Source organism: Aythya fuligula, chromosome 9 (assembly GCF_009819795.1).
Source record: "Aythya fuligula isolate bAytFul2 chromosome 9, bAytFul2.pri, whole genome shotgun sequence".
Classification (NCBI taxonomy): Eukaryota; Metazoa; Chordata; class Aves; order Anseriformes; family Anatidae; genus Aythya; species Aythya fuligula.
This window is the reverse complement of record NC_045567.1, coordinates 13760001-13775834: the sequence shown is the minus strand read 5'-3', so window position 1 is coordinate 13775834 and position 15834 is coordinate 13760001. Positions and strand designations below refer to the sequence as shown.

At 36.0% G+C, this 15834-nt stretch overlaps 1 protein-coding gene across 4 annotated transcripts in view; it reads right to left on the bottom strand.

The window, feature by feature from the left end:
• Positions 1-15834, bottom strand: part of ACAP2 (ArfGAP with coiled-coil, ankyrin repeat and PH domains 2) — a 64077-nt gene that overhangs the window by 4425 nt on the left and 43818 nt on the right. For all 4 annotated transcript variants that reach the window (XM_032192840.1, XM_032192843.1, XM_032192841.1 and 1 more), the window contains 12 exons: positions 14541-14592; positions 13048-13148; positions 11758-11863; positions 11132-11340; positions 10852-10921; positions 9810-9904; positions 8169-8356; positions 7268-7360; positions 5797-5984; positions 5340-5449; positions 4205-4315; positions 3901-3962 (listed from right to left, as the gene is read on the bottom strand). In XM_032192840.1, coding sequence (XP_032048731.1) covers positions 3901-3962; positions 4205-4315; positions 5340-5449; positions 5797-5984; positions 7268-7360; positions 8169-8356; positions 9810-9904; positions 10852-10921; positions 11132-11340; positions 11758-11863; positions 13048-13148; positions 14541-14592 — 1385 coding nt within the window. The remainder of the gene's footprint in view (positions 1-3900; positions 3963-4204; positions 4316-5339; positions 5450-5796; positions 5985-7267; positions 7361-8168; positions 8357-9809; positions 9905-10851; positions 10922-11131; positions 11341-11757; positions 11864-13047; positions 13149-14540; positions 14593-15834) is intronic.

The window sequence follows — 15834 nt, the reverse complement described above, 5'->3', positions numbered from 1 at the left end:
AAAGGGAATTAAAATTTGGTCCAGTCAGGAAATGTTCAGCCATCCAAATTGTGCTGTCTTCCCAACATGGATGACTGCATGGGATAAGTTCCCAGCATTACTGCTCCCTGCTGATACCTTGATTAATAATATGACAGAAGAATCATCCCAAAATCTCTACCGTCACGTACATTCCCCCACCCAACCCCCAACAGGATTATGGAAGAAAAAAAAAAGCATCGTTTGACCACTAGTTTCAAAAGGGAAGACTTACAAGGGATTTTATGTTATAGACTGTACTACAGTGAAGAGTTACACTGTTTGGATTTTCCATTTTTTTAATGTACATTTCCAATATTAGAACCATTATCCTTTTCCAGTGTTGGAGATGAGATTGCATTCATTTGAAAACACTTTCAGGAATGACAACTGACTTTCCACAAATACTTAACACTGCACATGGGTTTATATGAAAGTGTAACCGCAGTTCTGCCCAGACTTTAAAGGACAAATGAATTCAACACTACTCTACTAGGAAAACTTAGGTCTAGTAGAATTCCCTTTTGTTTTCAGGTTTAGTTTCAAGTATGTTCTAGATATCAAACAGGCATACAACACATTTTATCATTAAGTTTCTGGTAACCGCTTGCACTGAAAGATAAGCACTGAATGAAAGAAGAGTTTGTAACATCCATCAAAAGAACAGGTTCGAAGAGAACAAATGAGAATCAAGCTTGTGTGATGCAAGCAAAGCAACTATGTTTTTATTACAGAAATGGGTCCCATTCACGAACTAGTACTGTAGTTCAAGTTGCTGTATTCTTTCAAATAAAATTGAAAGAAAAAAACCAAAAGCTACTTTTGCAAGGTACATTGTGGCTCTGTTTTTGGCTATTACATAACAAAAATATTACATACAAAAATAGATTAAAATAAAGTGCCCCTTTATGCTGCATTAAAATATTTAATACTGTAAACCTTATAATTATTTTAAAATCTTACTTTAAAACTTAATTCTGGAAATTCCCTTTCCAAGTAATGTTTTCCCTAAAGTGCAGATTTTATATACAAAAATACTATAACACTGCTTTACCATTTAACACCAGAATAAATTAAAAGGCACACATCATACATTCAAGAAAAGATAGGAAGAGAAAAGTAGCAGTACTAATATCAAATAGTTAGCAGACATATTGTAGCACCAGAAGATGAGCACTCAAGTATTATACAAGAAACAGCACAATGGTGCATATGGCTTCTACCACCAGCAACGACCATTTTGTGGAACAAGCTAGTTTCAGCTAGTTCCCATTCTAAGAATATTTTGGAAGACCAACTGTACTTTGCAAAGCAATATATACATTCCCTAAGTAGCTCAAACCAGGCAGGTATATTTAAATCAGAGATGTTGACGCTATTAGCTACATTAGTAATTATCAACTGCATTACTAAAGCTGAGCAATATGCAGTTAGCTTCACTGTGATGACATTCTTACATCGATATTTACCCTCACATATCTCCCAACAAACACACAATTGTCTTAAAAATCCTCATTTTTTTCTAGAATCATAATTTTGGAAAAGAGGAGTTCTACAATAAGGGTAATGCAGGTATTTTAACACATCTATGCAGTGAAAAAACCTGCCTTGTCTATGACCAAGTAAGGGTATTTATACATCCTAACAGCTGGACTAAATGCTCTTTGAAGGTCCTTTCCAACTAACTGTTCTATTCTAACAGCAGAGGGGCTTTGTGCTTACACTTACACATTTACACAATCCTTCTAGCAGGCTAGCAGACATTAACATCTAAAACACTCAAATATTTACTTCAACTTTTAAAGAGACCTCAGCAAGTAATATTGCTGTATTCAAAGATACAGCAGGATCATCTGGCTGGGACACTGTGCTGTACAGCTTGTGGTCTGAGTTTCAGTAGGTATTCTAACAATACCCTCGCTTTGATTTTAGGTAAGCTCTACCCCTTGCGGTGGCTCTACTTTCCACTGTCAGTCTTGCCCATTTACAGTGGCTGGAAATTGTCTGTAAAATATCTAGATCAGAATGCATCAGCTGCAGTCCCTAGATTCTACTGTAATACAGACTGGTAGAAAGGTCAAGATATTTTCAATAAAAGGCTCACCTGCTTTTTATCTGCCTAACTGAAGAATCTAAAAATCTTTTAAACAATAATAACAGGGAATAGTCTCCACCCCATCTTCAGTTTGAACAAACATTCATATTTTCATGTACGTAGTGCCTGAATTTATGAATTAGACTGTAAGCCTTGTAATATTTAGGAATCAACTTTGGCTTTTTGTACAAACTATAGAAACATTTTCTACTTCATAATAATTCTCAATTTTTGACATGTCAATTAAGCAATCTAGAATATTCATTTATGATTTAGCACATAGCTTTTGAATCAAAATACCTAATTCACTTAAAATAAATCCATTTCACTATTTTAAACTGAAAGTTTTATTTTTACCTCTTCAAGTGAGAACTAGAAGATTCAAAAATAATTCAATACTTGTTACCTTCAGGCTGTCAGTAAAGTAGCATACATTATATCAGAAAACAGCCTCACATTCAACATGACCAAACAGGTAATAGGTTCCCCTCTCCACGTATGTAACCTGCTACATTTAGAGTGGAGAACTCTTCCTCATTAAGCTCACAATTGAGTATTCATCTCTAAATTATTTTCTGCTCCTCTAGAGAGAGCTTGTGAATGTCTGAGTGTCTTTAGTACTTTCATGGTTTTAACTTGACTTTCCTGGTTTTGTTTACAGATAAATTTGCAGAACATCTACTCTTCAGGAGAAACTTTGTGAAATACATACATTTGGTTGTGATAGCACTAATCTGGGATACTGACAGGAGACTCAACATTGCCCCTTGAGTATATTCCAGCCCCAAACTGGTAAAAGATATAAGCACACAGTCATTATGAATTAATGACAAACACACAAATGCTCCATAAGAGCGAGCCAAGAGTACTCACTCAACCTTAAAAGTAAGGTCTTTCTTCCACTACTGCCCAGCAGACAATGTTTTTGTGCCTACCTTGACTAACCTGACAATCAACTGTGCCTTCATTATTGATCTTTACATGAGATTAGATAAGGTTCTTAGGTAAACATAATAGAGGAAATGGCTTACATAAATATCACATCAGAACATAGTATAAATAGAGACTGACTGCCTGAGAGTAAGTTGCACAGATTCATTAAACAACCTTATTTTCTTGTACTGGTTGCCTCAAATGCCTGCCAGGTGCTTTATGCTTGTTTTTAAAAATCAAACAGTAAGATATTATGCATACAAAAATACGTACTTAAGAATAACTGTTCTGTTACATATCTTAACATAAAATATTTTAAAATAAAAATGGAGGAAATAATGCTTTCCTATTTGTCTGGAGTTATTTTGCAATATTTGATACATGTTTGTACAGTGTAGAAGGATTTTTTTTCCCCTAAAAAAATAATAAAAACAGGTCCATTCCACAAGAAGAAGAATGGTATCCTGTAATAACATGAACTCCTCAAGTGTCTCTGAGCAACCTGGCTTAACAGGCTGCTCTAACTGTCAGGTAAATCCTAACATCACATGAGTTTCAGTGGAATGTCAGTAGGAGAAAACCATACAACAAACAGCAAAACAGATTGGTAATGGTTGTACTATCAAATTACCATAACTATGTACTTTAAACACTGTCCTTTCAGGTCCCCTATATAATCTGACAAAACCGCACCATAATGAAGCTTTAATGTGTGTGTAACGCTTATAAAAACTATTAGTGTATGAAGCTATCTTAAATTCTATTCAGACCCTAAGGATCTAGTTGTAAACTGATAAATTCCTGAATACACTTTTTATACTGCATCTCAGTATGGTTATTAGTAGAGTATTGACCTGGCTGTCCATAGAGTCCTTCTGATTCACGCATTTCTTCATTCATCCTTGCTAAACGCAACCTGTGATTTCAGAAACAAAAAGAATAATGTCACCTTTAAAGCAATGAAGACAACTGCAAGTAAAGTCCCATTTATGAACTTCAACAGCGAGGTCATCTATGGATACTGCACTCTGAATTTTCTTTTGCTCTTCCTACATTTTACGTTTTTACATAAAGGAATTTTGACACTTCTTACATTTTTAACTCGAAATGATATGAAAACTTAAGACACTTAGTAAAAAAACATAACATACAACTTACAATGTTACAATATCTGCATTTGCAGCTTCTACAGCTATACTCAATGGATCTTTCCCATCTTCATCGGTGGCATGCTGGTTTGCTCCTCGTTTTAGGAATAAACACACCTGTCTGTTTAGAAAAATAATTTAAGAACAATTTCCACAACAATAATAGAAAAAAGCAAATAAAGCTGGATGCAATGTATTTGACTTAATTTACCAAAAGTCTCTTGAACATTTCAAAATGGCACTATTCATCTACAGTAATTAAGATGTTAACACAGAAGTAAGCAAAGCTTTTAGCTATCTTTCCAAAGAGGAATAACTGAACTGTCAAATCATGCTATTATAGCAAGGAGCTGAACCCTTTAGAAGGTAAGCCTCTGCCTTTATCATCTTAGGTCACAGAACCAAAAAATTTCATTCTTTTTACTACAACAGAAGAGAAATACTGATCAGAATAAATCAATACCGTAAAGAATCCTCAGACACAGGTGCCTGTTTTACTCTGTAGAAACTGATCTGATTTTTCTCTGCTGTTTTTCATCTATATATGTGCATATATAATATATATGCATGTGTACACACATTTCTTCACCTACATAAACATGGCATGCTGACTAACCTTACACCTCAAACTCTCTCAAGCTGTAAACTTGCACTTTTTCAGGATTGATGCATGCAAAAAGCACGGGCACCACACAACAGATGATGTCCTCATTTGAGCTGAGCTGGCATGGAGTTTCAGTTAAAAGCCATGATTGCAAAATTCAGGATGTGATGTGATACATTTTGAGTTGAAATACTTTCTGAGCAACACACAGGTCAGGTGAAACAAACGTCTTGCCTCACTCACCCCTATTTCTCTTACCATACTTCTCAACAGAACGAGAAACATCTCATGAGCCTTCACCAGATGTCTATGTTATTCCAAAACTTTACTAAATGCACATTTTTCCAAAATGGACTGAAGTGTTTATAGTCATGTGCTTTGCTAGCAGATGAGACATTCAAAAATGTTATTTTCTCGTTACAAAATTTTAAGAAGAAACTCTATCACCTGAAATATATTAAAATGCCTGAATATATTGAGAAGTGAAGCAGCTTTGTGTTAGTAGAAATAGCCCTTTACAGATTCTGGAACAGTGAGTTACCCAGTGTGTCCTAGAACTGTGGCATGGTGCAGGGGTCCTCTTCCTTTTGTGTCCCTGATGTTCACATTGGCACCATTCTGTAGTAAGAATTCACAAGTAACCAATGAGCCCTGTGGAATAAGAGCAAAACAAACAATTTAACACCACATCTCTAGAATCAGAGCCAAACCTGTCCTGCCATCTCACTTCTCAGTCATGCAGTAAAGGGAATGAAAAAGATTGCCTCCATATCAAGTTTAAACGCTGATAGCATGTGCTAAACACTACATGTATAGCACTAGCAAGCAGCAATAGTTCAGAAACAACTTTGAGATAACTTTGTAAAGACAATTTCAGCATGACATTATCATTCAAGAGCAAAGCAAGCAGTTTAGAAGAAGCAGTGACACAAATATCCTTATTACTCCCCTTCCCCTCCCCCCCTCCCACATCAGTCAGGATGTTGTATACCACATACCCCTCGCACTGCCTGAATGAGTGGTGTTGCTTTGTTTTCTTCTATATTGACCCAGTTTACTTCAGCTCCGTGGGCTAATGCTTCTGCCATATCAGGAAGATTCTTCTCAAAAGCAGCTTGATAAAGCTGCAACCCTGGACTAAGCTGTTTGGAGTCAAAGAACACAGAAGACTCTTGCTTGTCTCCTTCTGAAAGGAAAAAGAAATACATACATTGCTTACCTGTAATTCCTGCTTCTCTAAGGTACCTCCTAGAATTCTGACCAAAGACATAACTTCTCTGGCATAAGTCAGCTCTGACTTTGTGAAACACTCTGCACTTTGCCAGAAGTCACCACACACACCTTTAGCTTGTGCCAGCATTCAAGCACGGACACTTCACAGAATTATTACTGCCCAGGAAACCTTCCCTCCATGTTACTGGTGTGTGTGAATATCCTTCAATCTACCTACTCCATGTCATTTCTAAGAAATGGTATTAGCCAAGCAATGCATCTTGTCCCATACTGGAAGATATGAATACAAATAATTGCCTGCTGAGATGTAGTCTACAAATGTATCTTTCTGCAACAGTTTGATACGCCTGAATATATAATGAGGCTAATCCTGTTCTAAGAATTTTCATTAAAAGACACTATTGTCACATACCAGTTATGTGCTGGGGCTATAGTCCTTTGGACTACAGCATAATCTTTCATCTTGAAAAGAGTAATACAGAGTGGAGTGTGGGAAGTAAAAACATTTTTACATATAAGCTTTCATGAGTTACAGCATCGTAAGTGTTTCTACAGAGGATCAGAGTCAGAGGATCTAAGCCCCATGCTGCTTGCCTACAAACCACAGCTGTGAACTATTGCATTTAAAACGTACCTCAGAGCGCTGTGATGTACTAGAATAAGCTTGCTTTGTAATTGTTTTGGATATTTTGATAAGCCATAGTCCATATATCTGTCAGCCCAGGACAATAATAATAGTACATAATTTTATCACTCTATAAAGTTTGAGTAAAGAGCAGTAGTGTTTAAGGGCATGGTCAGTTCAACGTAAACAGAAAACTGAAAAATTAAGCAAGACATTCAAGTAACATGCAATGTTTATTGTCTGTGACTTAACAGGAATTCTTTCTCCAGATATTTAACCATTTATGAAATTATTATAAATTTCTCTGGAGGCACTTCTATAGTAAAATGAAGCACTGCTCCATCCACTAAAAAATTAAGTTTGGGCTCAATATCATCTGACTAAAGAAGTTCTCTGAACTTATTTAGGAGGATTCTATGCCATTCTCCGTACCAAGTCTGGAGGAGAAAAAAGGTCACTCAGGCAATTACTACCCTTGTTAAAATGTTTCAGAACACCAGAACAGAAGAGAGGTGAACATTATCATCAAGCACTAATCATTTTGACATGAACATGTTAGCAAAAAAAAAAAAAGATTAAATCTTCATCTTAAAGTACGAAGCCTAGAGCACCTGGTTCATACAAACTGTTAGCTGATATAGTAGAGGCAAGGTGTTCTCTGCTGTCATCAGCACTCTGCTGGATCCCACTGTCACTGCTTCTTACTGTTTGGGGGAAAAATGGGAATTACTATGCAGACCATAAGTTACCTACGTTTCACAGACATGACAATAAAGCAAGCTCTTATACTTGGTCCTGAATTCATCTTCATTTTTTTCCCCTCCAATGACCAGTAATTATTCATTAATTTAAAAAAAAAATCTGAAGTCACATACTTCAACCATAACATTTACAACAATAGTGTGAAGGATTATTAGAAAGTTAGAAGATCAGGATAAGTAAAAAAGCTTAAATTATTTCATGAAAACACAAAGCAATGCAGTAGCCTGGAGACAATGGATTAAAAGCAGGGAGATGGCCACAACACACAATGGGTCACTAGTGCAAACACTGAACATGCCATAGCTGTAGTACTTACTACTACGTAGTTTTGAAGAGGTATCAAAGTAGGAGAAGAGTGAATCTAGTTCATCAGGACAGAACAGAGACTCCCGCCTCGCCTCGTCGCTAATTACAGCAACCGCTGGGACATGCAAGTTAGCAAAGCACAAAGCAGGCAGTAAGGAAGGGATAGGGCAGGAAAGAACGTTATTGGAAAAAATAAGGATGGAAATACGGAGGAAAGAAGGTGGTTAATATGTTTCTGAATGGTAAGAACCCCCACTCCACACACTCTTCCCATCTCAGAAGTGCACATTGCTCAACAATTTTCTTCCCTGTACTTCTGAACTAGGATATGACCCATTAAAAGAAGGATTTGATTTCTCTGCATGAGGCAGAAAATACAAAATACAAAGAATTACTTTAAAGATAACATGCATAACATAGCTAAGGAGAGAACTGTGTAAATACCTTTGGGGGATGCCACACCTTGTTCCCCTGCCAAAAGAGATTTTTCAGGGGCACTGTGCCTTTTCTCTTCCTGACTTGGAGGCAAAACTTTTGTTCCAGACTCAAGTGGAGATACAGCTGCTACAGGCTGCTTTTCTACAAACTTTCTTTCCACATATTTTGCTTTGATGTACGCCTCTTTCTCCTGCCTGTCATATACAAAATGTTAGGAGTTAGTAAGCTCATATTTTATTATTTTCCTATGTTATAAGACCATCCATTTCACACTACAGCCAGTAATCAAACTGCAATCTGGCACTGCGCATCGGACACACATGACATTTTCAGAAAGATGAAGGGCATATTGTCCCACTCTCTCTGGATTCTTAATTAAATTTTGCGTAAGCCTTAAACAAAAGCAGCTTATGAAAAGTTAAGAATTAAATGTTAAAATAAAGTGTTATATTCATATAGGTCCATTTTCTTTCAGGCAGAGACTCTAGAAAGCAGTACGTGGAAGAAAAACATTATTCACCACATGTTATCTATTAGTACCAATCCCTTAATAACTAATGAATATAGCATATATTTAAATTCTTCAGTAAAAACATTTGTTAAAGGAACATCAAGAATGCATAAGAGAACAGTAATGAAAGCCCCAGGTAGGTACAACCACCAGATGAACCACCATAATGAATGCTGAGATATTTTTCCTTGAAACCTAAGGTTATCATCATACGGCACACACCAATTCTGACACAATGAAGAAAGCAGTTATAAAAGTACTATTACTGAAATCATTGAAAAACAGTTACCACTAGAAGTAATAGCTAGCAAATCTCCTACAGTATTAATGCTATCATTGTCTCCAAATTGCTAGCACTTTATAAATCATGGCTTTCTATAGCATGAAACTGTTTGACAGCAAGCAGCACAGAACTAGAAAGCTAATAAAAATGTTTTAAAAGACTTATCCTTTAAAATAGAACAAAACGTTAGGAAACTACCTTCAAAGAAATTAACATCAAACAGAAACAGTGGACAGGTGTATAGTCATTAGAAGGTTGTTGTAAAATAGAGCTTGTGTGCAATGTAGGAACAAAGAAAAGAGCATATTAGGGATCAGGGAGCAAAAGTCAAACTTAAGAATGAAGTATAGATAGCAGCAAGTGAAACAAGCAGTGGGATATACAAGGTAAAACAAGAGGAGAAGCGTCGCAATGGTACCAACCAAAATCTACAGAGCCTGGAGAGCTGAAGCTAGAATGGAAATTAAGATAACTTTAACTTAACCTGACCCTAGGTCGGGTGGACTCAAAAACACGTGAGGAGAAAGGCAGGCCCCTTTTAGAGAAGCAGACAGGTGAATGATAAAACTGGAATGGGAAGAGGCAGAAGCAATGTGAGAACAGACTGCTAGCTTATACAAGCAAAAACCTTTAATCACTAGAGGAATGCATTGACCCAAAAGATAATCATGCAGCATTTGAAAGCCACAGAAAGTGTATATCCCAGAAAGGCAGTGGTACAAAAGAAGAAATAATAGATCAGGTACTAAGAAGAAAAAAATCATTTGCATTTATATTAAATAATGATGCAAATCATTCAATTTAATGTCATTTATGACTATAATGAACAAATGAAATCTAGGTATATTACTACCTTTGGCTTCCAGGTTGTGGCTTCTTCACTCCCACTTTCTCCAACTTTGCTTCATATATTCTATTTATGACATCATTTCCCAATTCACACATAAGCTATGAAGCAAAATAAATTCAAACACAGTTACAAAAGGCTTTATCTACTTATTAAATTGTTTTTACCTCACTAAGCCTATTTTCCCAACTCACTGAGCTGGGAAACTCAGTGTTTTCACTGAGTTTTCTAAGTCCACTTCCAAAAATAAGCATGGGTTTATTTCATGACAATGAAAAAATCAGTGAATAAAGGGAGCAAATTCAGAATAAGATAACAAAAATACAGTTATTATTGTAAAGTATTATTCCCTTCTGAGAGGGGATTACGAAAATGAATCTGTCATTGAAGAATCCTTTTTTCTGCAATTAGAATGACATTTGCAGGCCTCATCAACAAAGACATTCTTTTCCACCAGCTTTGCTGTTATTCTTATCCCAATCCTTATTTGGTAAGACACGATTTCCTCATTTCTGTTCCAACTGGTCTAATGTACATTTTTGCTGAACCACAATCAGTTACATCTATATGATCAAAGACAAAGCATTCTGCAGATACTACTTTTAGGTGAGCTCAGTCCATGAAAACTGACTTTCTCATGGCAACAAAGATTTCTTGCTTCTAATAGCAGGTAAAATATTCAGCTTTTATTTAAATGAACAGGAAAAGATGTGGGGTGTATTTTTGTTTGGTTTGGTTTGCTTCCCTCCTCCCACCTCCCAGTATGAACTAAACTACTATTCAAAGGGTATTTGTGAACCTGAAAGTAGCGTAAGGCTTTCTGGCTTGCAAGTTCGTATCAAAAATGACTACTAATACTGCAGGCTGCATAAGAATGTATCAATAGAAACAAACAAACAAAACACACACCACTATAAATATTTTCTACTCAAAAGTACAAGACATACACCGGTTACAAATGCAAGTTTTTCCTACACTGAACATTCTGATGCCATGGCTGTAGAACAACAATCTAAGTAGAAACTGTCATTTCAAAAAATTATCATACCTTTAGCAGTTCAGGTTCCCATGAATCCAGTGTTAAAGATCTTACTTTTGAGAAGTGGACTCCTAGGCTCCTAAAGAGGAAAAAAAACAAACTAGTAACTGCATGCAATGTCTTACCTCGGATAGCTTTACCATTGGTTTATGCAAATAAAACTAGTTACCTTCACTCTGTTTACAAAAAGGGTTTCTAATCTTCATTTAATATATACTTTAAGAGGCCAACAACACATCATAATTAAGTCAATGTGAAAGTCAGATTTACTTCTGAAGAGCCAACCAACCTGTGTATCCCAGAGCACTCAATACAAAGCGTGATTCCTAGGTTGATACTGGCCCAGCGAGGATCTGCCAAACCACAGTCACAGCAGGCAGCATTACCAGGAATACACTGAACTCGCTGTAGAGCACTTTCTCCCTTTAACAATTTCTCTTTTGTCTCGCTGCCAGTTTCTAAGCTTCCAGTAGAAGGGGATGGTTTCTTTTCCTGTTTCTAAAAAAGAAACAAAATAAAAGACAAAATTTAAGAAAGAGATCCTACAAATGCTGATCCTGGCTGTGCACTAGAATCGTAGAGAAGCTTCTGCATTTAAAGCCAAAGAAAGCCACAGAATTGAAAAGAAATTCTTAACCTTTTTTGAAGAAATATAGAACTAAGTATAACGGCATCCAATAATCCTATAAATTTTGATCCCGCTACAGAAAAAATCATCAAAACATACAGGCCGAAGTACCATTAGAAAGATGGAGTGAAAGATAGATCAGACAATTACTGACAAAGTTTCATTGCATTTACACTGAAAGAGATAGCAAATGGATTATTTTTTTTTTAGTTCTCATTAAAAAAAAAATGTTCTCTCTATTTTTAATTCTCAAAATTCAAAAAGAAATGCTTGATTTTTAAACTCACCTCAGATTCATCCCCTTTCTCTCTGTATGCTGTAGCAATACTGGTCTGAACTGCCTTAATCCATGCCTGCCGCAGCTTTTCTGAGTCAGCCTGAAGCATGCAGCTTCTGTGAAGAATCACATATGCAATCAGAGTCAGACTGAGCAAGCCGCAATAAACACACTGTTCAATATAATTCAGACTCACGTCAAAGTCTCTTGCTGTCAGCACAAGTACACTATTTAGTATGCATTGCTTAGTATCCATTTCTTTTCATGTAACAATGCAGCTGACCACAAATTTATTGTCTCAAAACTATTTATAGGTAATACTAAAATATATGACTCTTCAAGTAACCCAGAGAACAGCTTAACTTGCTATTCCCTTTTTTATTAATTCCAAATTTTTCATGTTTATATCCTCACATACAATTTACCTCCATGACTACCTACACAAGATGCAGCTATCAGCCCTGGTGAACACAGTTCATTCACCAAAATAAAATGATTTTGAAACTCTCTTACAACTACTTTTGACACTAACAGCCAAAGGAAACAAATCATGAAGTGTACAGCTGTTGCAACACTTATGGGCTGAAAAACAAGAGGCAAGCAGGAGCAAAATACATATTAATGAACCACAGGCAAGGATGCAAGCATTAGGACAGCTGTCTACTAAGAGGAGAAAAATAAGGATTGGGAAGTATAGATACACCAGAACCTACAATAAGTTTGACTCAGCATCAAAAACTTAAATATGACCACACTCAAACTGTTAATGAAAAAAAAAATCTTGCCCTGACTGCAGCAGGAACTGCCATACTTACCCAAAATACAACTAATGCACCGTGTTGCCAGAACCCCAAAATATTCGTATTTGGTAGTTTCATTTAGTGCATTCTGAAATGTAATTTAATGTTGCTGACTCAACAACTCATTCTGTGTTTGTTTTTCATTATCTTGATTAGAAATTTAGAGAAACTGAACTATTGTCTACACTACCAGCCACCCTACTTGTGTGGAGTAGAACTACACATTTTCTACCACTTAGCCACAAGAGCTCCATGACCACAAGCCATTTATACATACAGCACAAGAACGCATGTTTATTTTAATATCAAAAGTAAACTAAATACTAGGAATACTTCTCACAGCACCAGTTACTCTTAGCCAAAGTTTCAGAGAACAGAATTGTTCAGATATTTGCCCTGTTTGTCCCAAGAGACATATTCATCTCGTGTTTCACAGCAACCAAGTGTAATTTCATTTATTCATTTTTTAAGTAAACAAGTGCTGCACCACTTCTCCTTACTTTGTTGGAGAAACCACCTCAAAACAGAAACGTCTTTCTATGTCTTCACAGTGTTTAACCGTACAAAGCCGCAAATCTTCAACAACTACTGTGGGATTATCCTAAGAGAAAAAGAGAAAATAAAGGCATCACAGATGAACAAAACAGTTGCTAATACTCTCAAATTACTTCTCATTTCATTTTACTTTCTTGCTTTACGGATTTTTTTCCCATGGATTTTTTTTTTTTTAAATAAATGGTATTAGACATACTTGTCAATAAATATTTACTTCAATTCTCATGCTTGGTTATATTTTGTGAAAGTTTGGATGATGCCTTTTGATCTGCAATCTAATTACCAAATAATCAACACCTTAAACAACAACATTCAAAGGAGCTCAAAGGTAACTGTTTCTCTTCTCAGGACATAACTTCGAAAGAAATCAGAAAGGTTACACCAAAAGAAGCTGTTCTCAGTACCAGGTACAAATACAGAAGCTGGGATGCAGTGGTTTTGAAAGTTTGATTCAAATCAGAAGACATCTATTCTAAGCTAATGGCATTTTAAAGGTTCCTTTTGTAATATAAAAACATATCAAAATGTAATTGGAAATTATAAACACAAACTGCCTAAAACGTGCTAACACAAATTCAACCATTTGTTTCCTTGTCAATCACAAAAACAAATATCTCATTTCCTGATCTGAGAGCATCAGATAACAGGCTCTGAACCTGATCTGGTAACGCTGAATCACCATAAAGGTTTTTTGTTTTTCTTCTTCTTCTGCACCCAGTTCTCTGCTAGTTTTTTTTTTTCTTTTTCTAAACATCAAGGACAGTTAAAGCCTTGTGGCAACAAATTGATTCTAGAACAGTAAATCAAAGGGACATGGGCCCAAAGGTTGATTGAAAAAGCTGGTTTTAGGCTTGGGCAGAGCTGCTCTTGCTGCTGTATACAGCAGCAGTGATAACAATTGCACTTTGCCACTGGCAAAAAGGCAGACAGACATCAACTGCTGAATTGCCTGATGTGTTTAGTATTAGATGCACGTATGTAGCATCCATAAAAATATGTGTTACAAAACAGTTATGTCTTTTTATTTTCCTCTCTCTCCAAGAACAAAATTGGATATGAAAGACTAGTAACTGGAGAGAGCAAGTCCTTAAGGACTCGAACAGAACAGCCCAGAGAACAGCACGGAGCATTTAGTCTGCCAGCAAGTGTGTACAAGCCTTTTGGGACCAACAACTTCCAAGTCTCTTGGTTAAGTCTTCTCTGTAACAAGGTAACAAAAATGCATTAAATGAAGTATATGATTACAAATACCTGTGCGAGAGTCTGAAAATCTGTAAATCCAGGTGTTAATCTCATTTTACAAAGAAAGAAATTAATTTTGAAAATAAAGGTTGTTCAAGACCATACAGGTCGTCCCTGCTAGCACTGTTTTAGCTTCCCCGTGTCAGAAATACCATCACCCACACCAAACTATCTAGAGACAAATTTTGATACATACCTTAAATTTCTTCTGGTACACAAGTTGGTTATTTTGTATTGAGAACCAGCGCCTATTAGAATAAAAAGACATCCAAACAATATGTAACTGGTTTCACACTTAATTGACTGAAATATGCTAGCATACAGTCTACTTAGAGACTGTAAGAAAAAAAAGAATTCACAGAAGTAACGCCACTCAGTTTTGACAAGTATTTCATGAGACTAATGAAAGAAGGAGAGCAGAGACAAAACAGAACAGGAAGCAAGGATTCAAATAATTCAAGTCCTAAACAAATACATTCGTGTTATGGCAACATTAGTAAAGCTATCGTACACAACACCTTCATTTCAAAGAACATTTACTTCTGTATTTTAGCAGCAAGCTACAATTTTAAGTGTTTTGATAATACAAATTCAGATGGTTTAAATAAGAAACTATGCAAACTACTCACTCCTTAAATATTTTCAGTAGAAGAAATAACTTACCAAAGCATTAGAAAAAAACTACACTGTTACTATTCCATGCAAGTTTCTCTCTGTCTGGCATTTCTTAAAATTTTAGATAAAAAAATGCACATAAACATAAAACAACAATGGAACCTTTTAAGTAGGATCTTAAGTTAAGCCTTCGGTTTATAGGAAACTATTAAAAACATTAAGGCATCTTATAAAATCCAGAAGATAACACTTGAGGAAAAAATCCTCTGAACTGTATCATCCCTTGTCAAACTCCTGTTCAGATAGGATGCAATTGAAAGAGAACAGAAAAACCATTCATTTTTGGGGAAAAATTCTGACCATCTCAGACCCAGAACAACTGCTTTTAATCAGAGCACAGAAAGGTTTAAAAAAGCAAATACAACCATCCCCTTCTAGCTTTTCTGGGGATGTGCAAAATAGAAGCTCATCAGTCACTTGTTTTGAACTGACAAAAAATACAGGAATGCAAAAAGTAATTCAGTCCTGTGGTGAGATTGGCGCATATTTATTTTCCTCAAGCTTAGAACATGAGCCTTTGTTTACCATAACATAATGGCTCAGTTACCTCAAATTTCCCATTTGTACTGCAAATTGCTTTTTCTCCTGCACTGCCAATTCGTTTGAGTGGCAACAGTACACAAAACACCGCTGAGAACGAGATATGGTGCAGTACAAACTGGTGAATATCAAGCTGCAGGTCACTAAAATTAGTAACAAGAGGGCTCCGTATAATTATTCAATCACCACAAGCCATCCATGAAAAGAAGCACACACATTGCACATTGTTAAGAAAATACAAAGGGAAAGAAATTACAAAAGTTAGATTCAAATCA